The following is a 20,919-nucleotide window of genomic DNA, read 5'->3' on the forward strand; positions in this document are numbered from 1 at the left end:
TTCGGTAAATACTGGCCCGAAATTAAAGATTTAGCCGGAATGGAATTTGGACTGGAAAACTAAAGTCTTAACCAAATAAAAATAGAGGAAGAAAGAAATGAAATGAACAAACATACCTTACAACAAAAGCAAAAGCAAAACAAAAAAACCAAGGTAACAAACTTGAGTGAGAAGTGGAGAAGTCAAATGAGATGAGGCACTGGTAGTCTACTGTCATTGAGTTAAATAATAGTAGTTTGGATTAATATTTATTATTTAGTTATTATAATATGAATACAAATGGAAAAACAAAGAGGAAGACAACATAAAATGATAAAGATGAGAAGAAAAAATATTAAGAAGAGTGAAAATTGAGGAGTGTGACTAGACGTACATGGATGAGAAAATACAAGAGAAAAAAAAATGAAAAGAGAGCGAAACAATTGGTGAGGAAAAAAGGAGTAATAAAAAAAATATTGAAAATATTAACTAGTTGGGTAGTGTGCAAGCCGACTTTCTAAGTTCCGTACTTTCATTTTGCTTTTTTTTTTTTTTCATTAAAAGAATTAATTAGTATACTTTTAATAAAATAATAGTAGTTTATGTGAATAATCATATTAGTTCTAAGATAACAAGTTTTATAACTGTTGGATTTTTTTTTTGGGTAAATAATAGGATATGAAATTATATATATATATATATATATATATGATGAGGATGAGCACTAAGTAAGTAAGTATTATTCGTCCTTGTGTTGTCATCCACAACACAAAAGAAAGTACACCATCTCATCCAGGAATAAGAACTCATCCATAGACAACCAAGTCATATGATAAAGGGAACCTTCCATAGATTAATATATCTATAGATGAGTTGTGCATGGACGAGTAAATCATACTTGGTGAGTTTTGAAGAAAATCCCCCATTAGATTCATATGAGCAAAATACGACATGTTGCATAATACGTGGAAGAAATTCCATATATGACGCCCCATGTAGCCCATTTTTCTGTCAACTACCAACATTACCCATGATGATAATGGATCCAAACAAGTAGACTCACGTCTAACTCTCTATAAACGAAGCAAATTCCACTCACCCAAGGTAAGTTCTATCCATTCACTATTTTCTTTCCTTGTGTCACACCAGTCACCTTTGACAATCCTTTCTTTCTTTTCAGGATTCACGGCCATTGCCGTAGCCCGAAATATTTCAGTCTACTAATTTTCGTGCTTCATCAGTTGGCACCATCTATGAGAACAATAGGAAGTTTCTATTAACTTTTCTATTTTCCAAGATAAAAAGGCTGCATAGTTCAGACGAGGTCAATGGCTAGTGTCTAGGACACCAGGAGAGTGGAAACGCTTCTAGTCATCCAAATCACGCACCACCACCCCCCATGATTATCCAGCAATAGTTACAATTCATGGAAGCAGCGATGGTAGAACTAACACAACAGAACCAAGAGTTAACTAGAGAAGTTAACAGGCAACGTCAACAGCATGGACCTAAAACTCAAGATGTGATGGCGCTGAGAACAATGCTGAAATGGACTAGTCTAGGGGTACCGTCACTCATAGGGTACCACATTTGGAGAGAAAGATGGACCAGATGAAGAGAGCTATGGAAGAAATGAAGGAATCCATTAGAAGAATGAACCACATGGATGACCTCGTCCATAGAAGCATTCCTCGTCCAACCTGTTGAATATAAAGTAAGGAGAAAATGAAAGTTTACGCACTTTCATTAGTCGTTTTAACAGAGAAGCCTTGTTGGTGGATGAGATGGATGACAAGATCCTTTTAGCAGCCTTCTACAATGGAGTCAATTCAGACTTGTTCATTCATAAGTTGTACGACCAAGAGCCACAGATGATGGTTGAGTAGATACATTCAGCCCAAAGTTTCATGAACGTTGAAGATGCCATCATTGCCAAGAAGAAAAAGAAAGGGGAAAAATTAGAAAATAGGTATATGCACCATTCAGAACAGGGTCCTCGTCTAAAGAAAGCCAAAGTTGGAGAAAAAAGAGATCGCGATGGCAAGAAGGCAAGACTGTCTTTAGAACAATACTCTAACTACACTCCTCTAAACACATCACTTGATCAAGTGTTGATGCAAATAAAAGATGATCCATATTTGAAGTGGCCAGAAAGAATGAAGGGAGATCCTAACAAGCGAAATAAAAACAAGTATTGTTACTTTCATCGCGACCACGAGCATGATACAGTGTTATGACTTGAAGCAGCAAATTGTAGTTCTTATCAGAAAAGGAAAATTGAAAAATTTCCTTAGATGAGACCATAAGAACGAGAGACAGCCAATGAAGGGCAAGGCAAAGGAACCAGTACGTCCATCGTTTGGAGAAATAAAGATTATTATAAGGGGCATGTCAACATGAAGCTCGTCCAAAGCCAGAAAAACTTATCTACGGGAAATTCAGAATGTTCAAATATTTGGAACTGCCAAGGATGATTAGAGAAGACGAGCCAGCCATTGTTTTTACAAACGAGGATGCCAAATGATTGCATCATCCTCATGACGATGTGATTGTCATCACTTTGGCGATTGCAAATTATACGACCAGAAGTGTGTTAATAGATAATGGGAGTTCAACAAACATCCTTTATTATCCAACCTTTCAACAAATGAGGATTAACAATGAGCTACTTTGTCCAGTGAATGTACCATTGATCAGGTTTTGAGGAATAAAGGTTCTGCCAATAGGTACAATCTCCCTACTGATGGTAGTTAGCTCTTAGCCATGACAAATTAATAAAGAAGTAAATTTTCTTGTAGTGGATTGTTCATCTTCATATAATGCCATCATTGGACGACCAACTCTGAATAGTTAGAAGGCCGCAACATCCACTTACCACTTGTCTGTTAAGTTTCCAACAGAGTATGGCATTAGAGAAGTGCAAGGAGATCAATTAGCCACTAGAGAATGTTATTTAGCAATGCTTGTTATGGATGAGCAAATGCAGACGATGAACATTGAAGAAATGAGAGTGTTAGCTGAACCGGTTGAAGTGTTAGAAGATGTACCGTTAGACGAGTCCAGCCCGGAAAAGTTTACCAGGATTGGAACAAGTATGGAGGAAAAGACGAAGCAAGATCTTGTTAAATTCCTTAGACGAAGCACAGATGTTTTCGCTTGGAGCCATGAAAACATGCTTGGGATTGATTTGAGTGTGATCACCCATCATCTAAATGTATCCATGTCTGACAAGCCTTTTCGTCAAAAGAAGAGAGTGTTTGCTCCAGAACGAGACAATGCCATCAAAGAAGAAGTTCACAAGTTAATCACCACGAAATTCATTCATAAAGTCTACTACCCTAACTGGCTAGCTAATGTAGTGATGGTTAAGAAGGCTAATGGCAAATGGAGGATGTGTGTAGATTTCACAGATTTAAACAAAGCATGTCCCAAAGATAGTTATCTTCTTCCACGTATTGATCAATTAGTGGATTCAACAGCTAGACACCAACTGTTGAGTTTTGTGGATGCATTCTCAGGATACAACTAGATCAAGATGGATGAGGCAGATTAGGAGAAAACATCCTTCATAACAAGCCAATGTTTGTTTTGTTATAAAGTTATGACGTTTAGGTTGAAAAATGCAGGAACCACTTACCAGAGGTTAGTCAACCACATGTTTCATTCACAAATTGGGCGAAATGTTGAAGTATATGTGGACAACATGTTAATGAAGAGTGCAAAAGAAATGCAGCATTTGAACAACCTTCAAGAAAACTTTAATACACTTAGGCGGTATAAGATGAAGCCGAACCCGAGTAAATGTGCTTTTGGAGTTGCATTAGGGAAATTCCTTGGTTTTATGGCTTCATAAAGAGGGATTAGGCAAACCCTGATAAGATCCAAGAAATCCTGAACATGGAGCCTCCAAAGAATATTAAAGATGTCCAGAGTCTCACTGGACGAGTGGTAGCCCTTAACAGGTTTGTTTCAAAAGACACTGACAAGTGTTTGTCATTTTTTAGAGTATTAAGGAAGGCACTTGAGTGGACGGACAAATGTTAACGAGCATTTGAAGACTTGAAGACTTATCTCACTTTAACATTGCTGTTAAGCTTGTCCAAACCAGGAGAAGAGTTGTATCTCTACTTAGCAGTGTCTCCACATGCAGTAAGCTCAGCCTTAATTAGGGAAAAGGGAAAGATACAGAAGCCCGTCTACTACATTAGCAAAGCATTGAGAGGAGTTGAAGGATGATATCCACCAATGGAGAAGTTAGCATTTTCTTTGGTGATAGGAGCAAGAAAGCTTAGACCATATTTTCAAGCTTATGTAATCAACGTTCTGACAAATCACCTGTTGAAGAAAGTTATGAATAAGTTGGAAGCTGTCAAACGATTAATCCAGTGGGTAGTGGAACTTAGTGAGTTTGACGTGCGGTAAAAGCCAAGAGAAGTAATAAAAGCACAAGTCCTTGCAGACTTCATTGCTAAGTTTACTTATGCTAATAACAAGCAAAATGGAGACCAGGGGGCAAAATAATGGATCGTCCATGTTGATGGCTCGTCCACACAGCATGCAGGAGGAATTAGGATCATTTTACAAATAACAGAAGGAGACCATTTAGAGTAAGCCGTCCATCTACAGTTCCAAACAACCAATAATGAAGTTGAGTATGAAGCCTTACTTCAAGGCTTGGAATTGGCCAAATCACTCGAGGCGGAATCCATCCTCGTCCAAGGAGATTTACAGTTAGTGATGGGTCAAGTGAATGGGATGTGTGAAGCCAGAGAAAAACGAATGAAGAGGTACTTAGAAAAAGTTAAGCAATGTATCAAAGGCTTTACAACAGCCCAATTTCAACAAGTACCAAGGGAGGAGAACATAGAAGCTGATGTCTTAGCCAAGACGACATCCTCGGACGAGACGATCGATGAACAAGTTAAAGTCCAGTATGTTCCAAGCATAGACATTATGGAAGTGAATCAGATAGATGGAGTTATCAACTAGACCACCCCAATTGTGTCTTATCTCAAAGACGGAGTACTCCCTGATGACATAGAAGAAGTAAGAAAGCTGAGGATAAAAGTTGTGAAGTTTGTCCTCATGGATGAGATGTTGTATAAAAGGGGTTTTCCTCAGCCATAGTTAAGGTGTTGACTCCAGAGGAGTCCTTTTATGTCTTGAGGGACGTCTATGAAGGAACCTGTGGAAACCATTTGGGAGCCAGATTATTAGTCCATAAGATAGTCCGTGCAGGGTATTACTGGCCGACCATGCAAGCAGATGTCAAAGCTTATGTTAAAGTGTGTGATAAATGTCAACACTACAGCAACATCCCTAGACGAGGCACTGGACGACAAATGTCAGAGAAGAAAAAAGATTGTGCCACGTGTCATCCTCATTAGTTGCCCCCTTGTCTTTGTGTTGTCTGTCAGTCAATTTTTTCTTTTTTCTTTTTTGAATTTTGTACTCAATTGTTGACACGTGGCACAATCTGACATATATCAATCATGTCGTTTCGTCTTTTAAGAAAAGTGCCACATGGCTTCTCCTGGTTGGTCGCGTCGTTTCCTATTCCAAGCTTCATTGCCTATAAATAGTAGAATTCCTCTCCTATCCCTTCACATTTCTAATATTTTCTTCTCTGACATTTGTCGTCCAGTGCCTCGTCTAGAAGTCTTCTCGCATCCTTAGTGAGTTTTGAAGAAAATCCCCCATTAGATTCACATGAGCAAAATACGACACGTTGCATGATACGCGGAAGAAATTCCATGTATGATATTCCATGTATGATGCCCCATGTAACCCATTTTCTTTGTCAACCACCAACATTACCCATGATGATAATGGATCCAAACAAGTAGACCCACATCTAACTCTCTATAAAAGGAGCAAATTCCATTCACCCAAGGTAAGTTCTGACCATTCACTATTTTCTTTCCTTATGTCCTAGAGAGAAAACTGACTTAATTGTCAGAGGGTCCTTGGCCGGGTCACACCGGTCACTTCTGACAGTCCTTTCTTTCTTTTCAGAATTCACAGCTATTACCATAGACTGAAGTATTTCAGCCTACTGATTTTCGTGCTTCATCAAAATATATTTCCGATAATTCTGAAATAGTACACTAAAATAAATCGGTATCGAAACATTCCATTCTAATAGACAAACTGAAACGATATTCATAACATTTTTTTAAATAGATTTAAATTGATCCAATAAATTTTTATCAAGTGTTGTAATAAAAATGAACAATAGGAAATGTAAATTGATTCTATCCTATTAGATATAACTTTTTGATTATATAATTATTTTATGGGATTTGTTTATATAATGTTTAAAAAAAATGATTTAGGGATAGATGGAAATGGCTTATATAGTTCGACTTTATTACTTAGAGCCACGATGAGAAGTTCTTAGGTGGCTACATTTAACTGTTCTAAATTGTGTCTTACAAGCCAAGAGTCATGTATATATTTCCATAATAAAGAAAAAAAAAGGCTACATATATAAAACGGAATCTATTTGGTGTTTTTAACGGAAATGTCTATTATTCGTATCCCCTCTCACATTATAATTATCGAATTATCAATAACAACAACAAAATTTATGTCTTACAATAACCTAATATACATAATAAATCATAGAGGGTATACATTAAGTCATATAAAACGTCTGCATATACTAAAACCCCTATCAAACTCAAGATGGATAATTCATTCCATGAATGACTATATTGGGGTATAATGTAGAATGATACATGCAAAATGATAACAATGGTGTCAAACAAACACAGTTGGGTATTGGAGAAAGATTGCACCAATGTCCAAATAGTGGCTCCAAAGGCAGAAGGATGGCTACTTGGCTACATTGGTGGCATGTTGAATATCAACGGATGACAATGTCATGATAAAGCACATGAATTAATAGATTTCACATAGATTAAACTCAAAAAGAATGAGTGATGCACCAATTAGTGTGACTCGGGAGCCACAAGTGGAAAAACAAATCCCTAAATTTATGGATCTTGTATTCAACAACCCGATATAAGATATATATATATATATATATACATTTAATGGTTGAACTATACAGGCTATTGAATGTATATAGATCAACGATAATTGATACGTCTTAATTCAAGGTTTAAAAAGGGATCATGACTAAGATACCTAAACTCTGAACTATGTAGAGTACACACATTAACTCATATAAAACGCGTGCATATTTTTAAGGATCATGCTAACGGGTGTTCTTACGGCACTGGTTAAAAATTCATTTTAAGAAAATTTTGACACTACTTTTATGGGAAAATTGAAAAAACTATCAGAACATTTATTGTTTATTTTTTTTATTTTTCCATAAAAACTTTCTTTAAATGGATTATTAACCATTATCCTAAGGACATCCGTTAGCATTCTCCTATTATTAATGCATACACCATTGCCGTTGTTCAAAACACTAGTATTTGGTTAAAACCCCTCATTGATGCATCCCCCTCCCCCCACTTTCTCATCTCTCTTACCCTCATAAGTGATGACATCATCCCAATATGGGTGGTAAAATGCTTGTGTCTTGTATGGACCCTACCTACCCTATGTTGGTTTTAAAGAATGGCAAAGTAGTGACACTACTAAGATTCTTATGATCCAATATTATCCTACCATGTGGCCATTTATACTTTTGAATAACGAATATCTTAAAAAAGATTGATGAAATACATTTTGAAGTTCATAATTTAATGGTAGTTTTATTTATTTAATTTTTTTTATGAGAGATAGTTTTAGATTAAACGTGATGAAGTGTGAATTCGTCAGTCGAAATGGGCAGATGGAACTCCCCGTCAACACCAATGTATCCTTTAAGAGGGTCACCGGTGTGGTGCCTGCCACAACGCCTCCGATGCCAAAGTTAGAACAGAAAAGCAATTCGCCAAATGGAAATGAATGAACTAGAATAGTAATGGGTATTTTCTTAGAGTGTCAGTATCTGTACCTTCTGCTGCCAATGTAAGGGCTTTATATATGTGATTTTGGTTGCTAGCCGTTGGAGTGTTAATGCCTTTCTTAGTAACGCCTCCAGCCCAATAATGGGGCTTTTAATAGGCTCCCAACGGTCTGTTTTGCTGGTTTTGTAACTGCTCAGGTTACTGGCTGGCTTCATTGAATGATTTTCCTTCCTTCGTTAGTGATGACTGATTTCCTCGTCACTAGGGATGACCTCATCATTAGTGTTGACTTCGTCAAGGTAATGCATTCTCGTCACTCCCATCAAAACGTAATGTTTCCAAATGTTTAAAATTAAATCATAAATTTTTAAAATATTTCAATTGAAATTTTATATATATATATATATATATATATAAAATTTAATATTTGGGGAAGGGGGAGATTTCATTGAGGAATAGCAATCGAATTTCAAGGTTTTTGGCAAAGCATATGCTCATTATGCATGATACTTTTAAACTGTATGACATTGTGTGGTTTGGAGTAAAATAATATTCATATGTAATAAACACGCGTTGAAATAAATGTCTAAGTTTTGTTCAAAGAGTTTTACATTAAAGGCATCATTGTAATAGATTTATGGTTATTATGAATTAAAATATTTGTTTTTAAAAAGAGTTTCAATCTATAGCGTCTGTTTTTTATGATAGTTCTTTATCATTAGAATCAGATATCAATCAGTTCTTGGTATAGACAGGAATTGAACCCCAAATTTCTTATTCAACCATCTGAGACTTTACCAGTTGAGCTAACTGGTAGATACTGAATTAAAATGTATTTGAAAACGTGAAGTTTTTTCATATAACTTTTGTAAAGTAAGAAGCTTATTATTAATCAGAAATGTAGTTAAGGCTAAAAAGGAAAACAGCCAAGTCCAACCAAATTCAAATAAAGCTGGATAATCGTGATTTGGGCTCTAAGCCCATGACCCCTTCGACGACCTATCACTATTAGACTCAAATTTCGACTCCAATTCCACCGAAACTTCTGAGACTCCGAAATCAGTGAGCAAAGCACAGTGGCTCTGCTTCTTCGAACCCAGCAAGAGACCCTGTTTCTCTTCTTTACAAAACAAAATGGAAATGGTGAACAAAGTGGCGAGCACAGTTTTGAAAGCGACGAACAACAACACAGTGATCAACACATTTTTAGTGGGGTCGTTCGTAGCGCTTAGCGTGAGATCGGTAAATCAGCAGAGGGAGATCGAAGCAATGGAGGCGGAGAAGGATTCGCTCACCAAATCCAACAAGGCCATGAAGAAGTCCATGTGGGATTGGAAGCAAAAGCTTTACGCTGAAGCCTCCACTGACTCTGCTCTCGTTCCGCTCGCTAGACTCAAAGCCATCTATGGCGAAGTCCCAGCTCCCAAAATCAGTACTCTCTCTATTCTCTATTTCTTTTTGCATATGTGTATTTGATTGTATATATCTGTGCACGCTTGTTTTCTTGCTTTGAGCTTAAACCCTTTTATTAAGGGTTTATGGAATTTGGGCTCCAAGGGGCCCTTAACTGTGTATATGCAACGTTGAGCTGAATTTGAGAATGTCTTTGAAGGTGATTTTAGTAGAGCTATCAGAGAGGGACAGGGGCTAAATACTTTTAGTTTTCATTTCTTCGTGAGGAGTAGAGGTTTTCGTTTTCGAAACCATTAAATTATATAGCCTTCACCGTTAATGGATGCTGCCGAGTGTGAACAAAGTGAAGGAATTATGGGATAGATTGGGCTCAATGCTGTTCTGTGTGAGGGATTCCCATGGAGTGGGCTTATGGAAGAGTATTTTGAGTAAGTGGGGAGAGTTCTGAAAAGACTTTAGCAGTGATGTTAGGGATGGTCCACGAGTTCGGGTCTAGCATGACTTTGATGGGGAAGATATACCTTTCAGACTTTTGTTGCTAGAGCTTCAAAGATGTCATGAATAAAGACGCCATTGTGGCTTATTATCTGGGCTGATGGTCTATTGGGAATTTATAGTAGTATGTGAGGCTTAGCAAGGTAGTGAAGACTGCGAATTGGATTCTTTGTGTTTTTTGTTTTTATTTTTAAATTGCTATAATTTATGGCAATATAAGTAGAACTATATGTCCTCCCAAAGTCCTGATCAGCAGTGTTGGCATGCTTAAAACTGTAGATTATCTCAGAAAGTGAGTGAAAATTATTATAGACCAGTATTGTATGTACAATGTACATAGTTAATGGTGAGAGAGTAGATTGTGTTCTTCACTGAATGACTAACTCAGCTCTACGGTGTCATTTTCTCTTTATTGGGGATTCATATTGAAAAAAGAAAAAAAATCTCTTTTTTGGGGTTATGTGATATGCAGTTCAGTTGTTGAGAGTTTTCCTATTTGAGAGGATGGGTTTAGAAAGCTTTCTAGTAGTGTGAAGTGCCGTTTTATTATGTGTTGTTTACTGCAATTTGAAGACATCTAGTGGTACTAAGCTCTCTCGGTAAAGGGCTGAAGTGTTTCCTTTGAGGTTTGCAATGTATGGCAGCAGCCAACCATTTGGCTTTCTCATATGTTTTGAGTTTTTTGATCTTTAGAACTTCTAGAATTGGCTATGTCTGTTTAGTATTTTGCAGTAAATATTTTAGGGTAATATATCATTTTCGTCTCTAAAATATCATTTTAGTTTTTTTTTTTTTTTTCGTCCTAAACTTTGCAAAATGTTTTACTTTTCATCCTTCTGTTTTTGTTCTACATGGCTTAACGAAGTGCTGACATGGTATTTGACTTGGACCAAACTAATTTATTTTTAATCCTAAACACATGGTACAAAATGATTGGCACAAGTGGATTAAAATTTTTCAGTGAGACATATTTGCCCCCCACACCTGCACATCACATTCCAAAACTCAATCTAGTCTCAAAAATCCCCAAATTAAAAAGGCTAAAACGGTGAAACCCCAACGCCAGTACTGCGGCTTCAATTGGCGATCCCAACTAGAAATCCAGAACCAGCAAGCCAAACCTAGTGACGGAGTACTGGCGACAGAGTGTTCAATGGTAGCCTTCCTCCGCTGTTGAAGCTAAACAGATTCTGAAGCAACACAGAAGAAAAGACAATTTCCTTTACTTCTTCGAAAGTCTCTGAGGAAGGAAACTCTTTTGCTTTATTGAAATTTCTCTAGGGATTTTAGAGATTGACTTGCTTGGTTTGGTTTGGAGTAAAAGAGAAAATTTTGAAGGATTCTTTGGCATCTTTGGGATGGCCGAAAGTTGCCCTTGGAGGTTTATTAGAAAACTTTGTTTTGGCCCTCTTTGTTTTTGATCCCAGGGTTGAGGTTTTTCTTTTTTCTTTACTTGAAATTTACCTTGATTCTTGTCTTGTTTTAAAGATTAGTCCATGGTACGCCAAAATTTTGATATGAGTGTATGGTTTGATACTGAAATGGTGTTGTTTTGTATTGAAAGAGGACACAATGTTGTATTATTTGAAATCTGTTGGATAGCTAAGCTCTGTACCCGTGTACCCATGTCTTGGTTGAAACTTTAATATGGACTTCTCTATAATTGGTGGTGGGAGTTGCCATACTTCATCAGCAGTACTTCGTCTCCAGGTTGGGGTCGCCGTTTGGGTTGCTGATTTGGGCCGTGGGACAAGGCAATGGTGTTGGGGGTTTCAGGCTATTTTTTCAGCCTTTCAAATTTTGGAATTTTTTGGGATTGGATTGAGGATTAGATTGGGTTATGGGTGTGGGGCAAATTTGTGTCACCGAAAATTTTTAATCCATGTGTGCCAATCATTGTGCGGCATGTGTTTATAATTTTAAAAATAAATTAGTTTGATCCAAGTTGTAAACTGTGTCAGCACTCCATTAAGCCATGTAGGACATAAATTAACGGACATAAACAGAAGGATGAAAAGAAGAACGTTTGCAAAATTTAGGGATGAAAAAAGAACTTTTGAAAGGTTTGGGACGAAAAACGAACTTTTATGAAACTTCAGGGATGAAAATGATATTTTACCCAATATATTATATTGCAGTGAGTCATATAACCACTTTCTAGACCATTTGCCCTATAAATTATAATCGCTTTTACTTTTATGGATGTGCCAGGCGATTCACCGAAGGAAGATGCAAAATCATCTGCCTCCAAATTTGTAGTGTGAAGTCATATTTGCCGGTACGTGAAGATACAAGCATTTCAGGCACATTGGAATGCTGATGGAAACTGTACTTGGGTTATGAAAAGCCAGTCGGATTTGTATTGTTCCTCGTTTAATTGGTGTGCATACCAGAAAATATTATAGAAACCATGACTAGCTCCAAATTTACCCAAAATCTTGTTCTTTAAAATCCATTACTTGGGAGAACAGCAAAATAAACAAGCAGCTGTGTTTTGTGTTTTTGTAAACCTCATTTTAATATTTCATTTCTTGAAAGACAACCATTTTAAAAGATGAAGGATTATTGAACTTCTGTTTGTTGATACAACTTCAACCTTATATATATGCTTTTCTAGTTTTAGTTGTACGTGCCAGCCGTGTCTATCTCATCAAAATTTTATTTGATAAACACTCCTGAAATGAAATTGTTGTTTAAGCATAAAGTAAAAAATGTACAAAAATGCAATAGATAATTCTAATGTTATGATAATTAATTTAAATTAAAAAGACTAATTATCTCTTGGGATAATTTGATCACAAAATGACCTAAAAGTAGTTTAAAACTCGTAATTATACCAAAGCAAGTAAAAAGAAAAAAGAAAAAAAAAAGAGCTAGAATCGGATTAAAATGAAAAGTGGCAACATAAGTCAAAAGTGTCATTCTACACTTGGACGAAAAATTGAGATACCATTTGAGAAACAGAATCCCCAAATCCATAATTAATTGCTAGATATTACTCACCTAAATCATCAACAATTCCTCCAAACCCATATCTTCAAAGACATTTCAAGATCATACAACCAACAAAATTTGAAGGCATTAGATATCTGCCACTAAGTCCCTTATGTGAGGTAGACAGGTAGTGCATACAAGTATAAAATTCTCTATATTTTTAATTTTTTGCACATAACATGTTCTCATTTGATTTGATGATATGGGTTGAATTATGATTAGCATGCCTTTAGATTATGAATGTGACATGATGAGCACAACATAATAAGATGAAATATGATGAACATGCATGTATGATCATGAGTAGATTGTAATATATATAAGATTCTATAATCATGATATGAAAAAGCAAACTTGATAATATGATTGATGAGGAAAATTTTGGACCTACCCTAGAAAGGGACGACTGAAACTCGGAAGAGAAAATCGTCTCTCAAAAGGGATGGTTAACCCTTACGAGGGACGACCAGTCCCAGAGGGACGGTCAGCTCCAACAAGGGACGACCGTCTGGAGGGTCGTTGGGCCAGACGATCACTTGTTCGAACGAACCCTCCCTTAGGCTTTCCCCACAGTTGTGTGGGGCCCATCTACACATCCTTACATAGAAATTACTTGCACACCACGACCAAAGGCTCTATCGCGCAATTAGATTTCTTATAAATGGAAAGATGATCCCGAGTATCTTGGGGGCCTTCTCCCCACAAGGAAACTCCCCCGTATTAAGGGATTTGAGTCAGCTCTCTACCACTATATAAGCCACAAACCTTACCCCTTTTGAGGTATGTGAATTCTCTCTAACTCTAGCACTCTCGAGTTCTTGGAGGTTCTTCTATCACTGACTTAACCTTCAGAGGGTTTTTGGCCAGTACTCCACCGGTAGCCTTTGATTGGTTCTTCTCTTTTGTTCTTTAGGTACACCCATTGGCACATGTATGGATGATCAACTCACTGACGATTTTTGTGCATCATCAGTTGGCATTGTTTGTAGGGAACGAGTGATAAGTCGCATCGCCGTTCTAGAGACAAAGAGTTGCATGGTCCAGACACGATCAATGGTCACCACCAACCAAGAGATCGAGAACCCGCCCAATGCATTGGAGAGGCAGGTGCAAACCTTGGCTGCAGCAGTTGAACGGCTCACTTAACGGAACCACAAGTTGGAACGATAGTTGGAGCAACAGAATGATCGGGAGTCAAACGACTAGAATGACAGGTAGAATAGGGATGAACGCAACAATGATCGTCCCCCGACGAATGACCATCAAGAGAGGGACGACCAAGAGGAAAGCAATGCCATCAGTAGACGAGACCAGTAAGATACTAGTTGTCCCTCCGAGCTGGAAGTTGGCACATTGCGCAAGAGATGCAGATGATGAAAGAGAAGATGGATATGATGAAGAATGCCCTGAAGGCTCGGGTGTCCACTAGCTTGGATGAACTAGTCCATCGTACCGACTCTCCTTTCACTGCATCAGTCACATCTTTCCCCCTTCCAGTCAAGTTTAGAATGCCTCAAGCGGAAGCCTACGATGGATTGAGGGACCCCCTTGACCACTTGGAATCATTGAAAACCCTTATGCATTTGCAAGGAGTTCCAGACAAGATCATGTGCAGAGACTTCCCCACCACTCTTAAATGGCCAGCCTGAGTATGGTTCAGCAAGATAACTCCCAATACCGTCTCAACCTTCAAGGAATTGAGTGGGATTTTTGTCATACATTTCTTTGGAGGTCAACAATACAAGATGTCCTTGGCAAGCCTCCTAAATATCAAGCAGTGGGACAACGAGAGCTTAAGGTCATATGTCACTCGGTACAACAAGGAGGCACTATTGATTGACGAAGTCGATGATAAGGTTTTGGTTATAGCCTTCACCGACGGACTCTAATCCTGAAAGTTCTTATTCTCAGTTTACAAGAACGACTTGAAGACCATGGCTGACATGCTATACCGGGCCACGAAGTATATGAACGTTGAGGACGCTATGATCACCAGAGGGGGCGGATCGAAAAAGTGAGAGAAGCATGACAATCCCTGTCCGGAGAAGGGAAGAAAGGTAGCCAAGACAGGCGATAGAAGGGATGAACGAAGGTTAAGACCCCCACCAGGGTGAATGACCAACTTCACTCCGCACAATGCCTCACTTGATCTAGTCCTGATGTAGATTAGGGACGACCTCGCTTTGGCATGGCCTAGTAAGCTAAAGGGCAACCCAAATCGAAGGCCAAGGAATAAATACTACTGCTTCCACCACAACAATGGGCACGACACTTCCGATTGCTAAGACCTAAAGCAACAGATAGAAGCCTTCATTAGGCAAGGAAAATTGCGACAGTTCATAGGGCGAGAGAGGGCAGGAGAAAACCTGCTAAGGGACCAAGAACCAAACCGACGAGTTAAAGAGCGACCTAGGGCCTCACTTAGAGAAATAATAGTGATTGTCAAGGGAGGCACAACGATCGGATCTTTGAAGAAAGCAAGGAAGACATACCTATAAATGGTGTAAAATGTCTAGCTCACCGGTTGCCCGCCCAAGCTTTCTCAGATGGACGACTCGGTGATCAGCTTCATTGAGGAGGATGCCCAACGGGTTCATCACCCACATGATGATGCCTTAGTGATCAATTTGACCATTGCAGACTTCAATACCCAATGGGTCTTAGTGGACAACGGAAGCTCAACTGACATCCTCTACCATCCAGCCTTCCAACAGATGAGGATCAATAGGGAACAACTCACACCAGCGGATGCCCCGCTAGTTGGCTTCGGTGGAATGAAGGTCATACCTGTCAGATCTATCACATTACTGGTCACCGTCAGCACCTGTCCTCAGCAAATTACAAGGGATGTCACTTTCTTGGTAGTGGATTGCTCGTCAGCTAACAATGCCATCATAGGGCGACCAACACTCAACGCATGGAGGGTAGCCACATCCACATATCACCTACTATTGAAGTTCCTAACGAAGTATGGGATAGGAGAGGCCCGAAGAGATCAGGTGGCAGCTTGCGAATGCTATGTGGCCATGTTGGATATGGGCGAATAAGTAACCACCATGAACATTGAAGAGCGACGAGTGAATGTAGAGCCGACAGAGGCATTGGAGACCATCTCCCTGGACGAAGGACACGTAGATCGGGTCACTCACATCAGCACGCAAGCTGACCCTTTGATCTAGGATGAGCTAATCCCTTTCCTATGAAACAACTTGGACATCTTCGCTTGGAGCCATGACGATATGCATGGGATCGACCCAAGCATCATGGTCCACCAACTTAATGTTTCCCCATCCTTTCCACCCATCTGCTAAAGAAAACGGGTCTTTGCCCAAGAAAGAGACAATGCCATAGCCAAAGAGGTCCATAAGCTGTTAGATGTAGGCTTCATTAGAAAGGTTTACTACCTTGAATGGTTGGCTAACATGGTCATGGTCAAGAAAGCAAATGGGAAGAGAAGAATGTGTGTAGAATTCACTGACCTAAATGAAACCTGCCCAAAGGATAGCTACCCCCTCCCACGGATTGATCTCCTCTTGGATTTGACGATTGGACATCAATTGTTGAGCTTCACAGATGCTCTCTCCGAATACAACCAGACCAGGCTTGAGGAATCAGACCAAGAGAATACGTCATTCGTCACTAGCCAGGGCCTTTTTTGCTACAAGGTCATGCCCTTTGGATTAAAGAATGCAGAAGTAACATACCAAAGGCTTGTGAACAAGATGTCCACCCTGCAGATCAGACGGAATGTTGAGGTATACATAGACGACATGTTGGTGAAAAACAAAGAAGAGGATCACCACCTGAGTGATCTTGGGGAAACGTTTGGGAATCTTTGCCTCTACGGAATTAAGCTCAACCCCAACAAATGTGCGTTCGAGATATCATCGGAAAAGTTTCTTGGCTTCATGGTATCCCAATGGGGTATCGAAGCCAATCCCGATAAGATCCAAGCAATCTTAGAGATAAGCCCGTAGAAGAACGTCAAGGAGGTACAAAGCCTAAATGGAAAAGTCGCGACACTCAATAGATTCATCTCAAGGGCAACAGAAAAATGTCTACCATTCTTCAAGACCCTAAGGAAAGCTTTTGGATGGACCCATGAATGTCAGAAAGCATTCAAGGAATTGAAGGCATACTTGGCCTCCCTACCACTCTTAAGTCCATCGAAACCCAACGAAGATCTCTTCCTATATTTGGCTGTGTCTCCCACGGCTGTCAGTTCGGCCTTGATCCGAGAAGAAGATCATGTAGAGTTGCCAGTGTACTACATAAGTCGAGCACTCAGGGGGGCGGAGGCAAGATACCTACCTATGGAGAAGTTAACTTTCGCTTTGATCATAGCAGCCTGCAAGCTTAGGTCATACTTCCAAGCACATACCATAGTGGTACAAACGGATAATCCTCTTCAGAAGATGATGGATAAACCAGAGGCCGCCGGACGATTGGTCCTATGGGTAATAGAACTAAGCGAATTCGACATACGGTACCACCCGAGGACTGCGATTAAAGCCCAAGCCTTAACTAACTTCATCACAGAATTCACAACGAATGAAATTGACGACTGGGGGGCAACTCTTTGGAAGGTTTAGATGGAAGGATCGTCCAACAAGCGGGTTGGAGGGATCGGAGTGGTCCTTCAATCCCCCGAAGGGGATATCATCGAATGCGCTGTCCGACTCCAATTTCCAACGACTAATAATGAGGCTGAATACGAAGCCATTCTCATGAGGCTTGATTTGGCCAAAGTAGTTGGGGCCTCATCAGTCGTTCTTTATAGCGACTCCCACGTTGTCATTGGACATATCAATGAGGATTACGAAGCCAGGGGTGAATGAATGAAAAATTATCTTGACCTTATTTGAAGACGGATGAATTGAACCTTTACGGTAAAATTCTTACAAGTCCTGAGAGAAGAAAGCGAACGCGTCGACCGGTTGGCCAAAGCTGCATCCACCAAACATATTACGGTTGATCGACAGATCCTATCTTTCGTTCAGCAGTTCCTTGTCATTAAAGAATTGGAGATACAGATGATTCCAAAGGGCACTGACTGGACAACTCCGATTGTCTTGTACCTTAAGAACGAGACACTTCTTGAAGACCGTGATGAATCCTGATGATTGAAAGTTCGGGCAGCACACTTTGTGCTGATGGCGGATGTATTGTATAAGAGAGGTTTCTCCTGACCATACCTAAGGTGTTTGACCTCTGACGAAGCGGACTACGTTATGAGGGAAGTCCATGAAGCGGAGTGCGGTAACCACTCAGGGGGTCATTGGTCCATAGACTCATATGAGCAAGGTATTATTGGCCTACAATGCAGAAGGATGCCCAATCCTACATGAAGGCATGTGACAAGTGCCAACGCTTCAACAATCTCATAAGGCAATCATTCGAACCACTCACCCCGATGAATACCCTATAACCTTTCGCTCAATGGGGACTGGACATTATGGGACCCTTTCCAATGGCAATGCAACAACTTAAGTTCCTAGTTGTGGGAATTGACTACTTCACCAAATGGGTAGAAGCAAAACCACTGGCAACCATCACGGAGAAGAATGTTCACAGCTTCGTCTGGAAAAGCATCATTTGCTAATTTGGGATCCGTAGGGTCCTCGTCTCTGACAATGGCAAACAGTTCAACAACAATGCGTTTAGAGACTTTTGCAATCAATTGAGAATTAGAAATCACTACTCTTCACCTGCCCACCCACAAGCCAACGGGCAAGTTGAGGTTACCAACCGTTCCTTGCTCAAACTGATCAAAACTTGGCTGAAGGGGGTAAAGGGGATATGGCCAGGCAAACTACCAAGCGTCTTATGGGCATACTGAACAATTGCTTGGACACGTACAGGAAAAATACTGTTTCGACTAACATTCAAGAGTGAAGCTGTCATCCCCGCAGAAATGGGAAAAACAAGCTAGAAGATAGCCCATCATGACGAAGGGAAGAACGAAGAAGGGTTCCGTTTGCACATGGATCTGTTGGACGAGGTAAGGGTGGCCATTGAGCAACGAATGACATGATACCAAGACCTCATGGCCAAACAATATAACGCCAAGGTAAAGCCTCGACACTTCAGCATCGGGGACCTTGTCTTAAGGAAAGTGACCATGGCCACCAAAGATCCCACGTAAGAGAAGTTAGGACCTAACTGGGAAGGTCCATATAGAATCGTTGATTGCAATAAGAATGATACCTACTACTTGGAGACACTCGACGGACAAAGGCTACACCATCCTTGGAATACTGACCACCTCAGGAGATACTATCAGTAGTACACTAGCAACAAATCCTATGTAATCGCTTATGTTATCGCTTTCGTTTCTGTTTAAGTAGTTGACAGACCAGCTTTTTGGCTGATCGGATGGCAAGTTATCAACATTTTTGTTCAGTTATTTTTAATGGAATTATTATTATCTACGAAAAAGGAAAGGCTTATAAAAATCCTAAGTCCTACCCAACGGGTGGACAAATGATCAAGGATGCCCTTGTGTACTTGATCAAATCCTAAATCCTACCTAAGGGGTGGACAGACGATCAAGGATGCCCTTGTGCACTTGATCAAATTCTAAGTCCTACCTAAGGGGTGGACAGGCGATCAAGGATGCCCGCGTGCACTTGATTAAATCCTACCTAAGGGGTGGACAGATGATTAAGGATGCCCTTATGCCCTTGATCAAATCCTAAGTCCTACCTAAAGGGTGTACAGATGATCAAGGATGCACTCGTGCACTTGATCAAATCTTAAGTTCTACCTAGGGATTGGACATTAGCATACTTAATCTTTGCCAAAACTCGAAAAGGGGCAACCCGATGACTGGTGGGGCAGAAGGGTTGAGATAAGATAACCGATGAATCATCACCCTTAGCATCCAATAATGAGATTGAAATTGTCGAACCAATGATTAAACAAAAAGCTATAGCAAACCGACGATCCAACAACAAACTATAACAAACTGACGATTCAAAAATCAAAGTAAACTGACGAACATCAACACTTGCACAAAATATATTATAAAGTTTTGAAGTATGAAATATTAGCCCAAAACAAGGGGCAAAGATAAAGTTAATGCCCAAAACAAGGGGCCATCATTGTTTTTAACTTACAAACAAAAAGCTGACGAAGAAAGAAAAGGATTTTTTTTAAGGACTAGTAGGAGTATTGTCAGTCTGCACTAGAGGGTTCACGAGATTGTTTGACCTGGCCCATCGGTCACCACCACCTCTTCGTCAGTTTCCACGTCCTTGAGAGTTGGCTCAGCAGTAGGAGTCGTCGGGGCAGTAAGCCTAATCTGGATTTGAGAGAAGTCCAAGTCTGGGAACATGAGGACAGCTTGTTTTTGAAAGTCCTTAAAACTGTCCCCATAGTAACCTACCATTTCATTGAAATAAGGTTGGATCCTTGATACTGCTCAATGGCCTTCTCATTCACCTTTCCCATGTGCTCATAGAGTGCAGCCACTTCAGAATTGAAAAGAGCATTCTCCTTTGCCAGATCGTCGGTCTGATGGGTCATCCTGCTTAGCTTGGCCTTTAGATCAGTCACCTCCTGGCCAAGGGTCCGAGAAGATTCTTTGAATTTCTTCAAGGCATCTGCTTCGAACCATATACACTCCTTTAAGCGTTTGATCAACGCCTCCCTAGACGCATAACGGACCTGTAAAGCCTGTATCCTCACCATGCCTTGGGTAAGAAGGGATGATCAAGTGTCAGAAAGGGACGATCAAAGCAAAGAGACGATCAAAGTAGAAGGACAACTCAATAGCAAAGGGACGAATGAAATAGACTTACCCTTATCATGTCATGGAGACGGGAGTCACCCAAAGGATCGGTCTCATGCTCTGAGCACTTGTCCAAATCAGCGTCCTGGACGATTGAGCGGGCAGTGTCCACGACATACTCCTTGTCCTTCACTAGTACGGGAAGAAGAGGAGGAACAACGTGGCCCTGGGAGGTTATGAGACCCTTCCCAACTCCATGATGAGGAGCGTCAACAGCTACCTCGCACACCTTCTGACGAATGGACAGACCACTGGCACCTTTGCCCAATGACTGAACATTGGGGGTGTGTTTCCTCTTCTTGGAGGCATGAGGGGTTT

General features: G+C 40.0%; 1 protein-coding gene across 1 annotated transcript; it reads left to right on the forward strand.

Annotated features, from left to right (window-relative positions):
* Positions 1-8,876: 8,876 nt before the first annotated feature.
* On the forward strand, positions 8,877-12,401 carry LOC115958975. The gene is made up of 2 exons (XM_031077257.1): positions 8,877-9,339; positions 12,027-12,401. The coding sequence occupies exons 1-2, from the start codon at positions 9,042-9,044 to the stop codon at positions 12,077-12,079; spliced, it is 351 nt and encodes a 116-aa protein (XP_030933117.1). The 5' UTR covers positions 8,877-9,041; the 3' UTR covers positions 12,080-12,401.
* The last annotated feature ends 8,518 nt before the right edge of the window (positions 12,402-20,919 follow it).

This window comes from Quercus lobata, chromosome 9 (assembly GCF_001633185.2).
Source record: "Quercus lobata isolate SW786 chromosome 9, ValleyOak3.0 Primary Assembly, whole genome shotgun sequence".
NCBI lineage: Eukaryota > Viridiplantae > Streptophyta > Magnoliopsida > Fagales > Fagaceae > Quercus > Quercus lobata.

Excerpts from the sequence above, each read along its gene's own strand:
- LOC115958975 (XM_031077257.1), top strand. The coding sequence starts at position 9,042 with ATGGAAATGGTGAACAAAGTGGCGAGCACAGTTTTGAAAGCGACGAAC. Across the intron at positions 9,340-12,026 it reads AGTCCCAGCTCCCAAAATCA|GCGATTCACCGAAGGAAGAT; the intron begins GTACTCTCTCTA and ends TGGATGTGCCAG.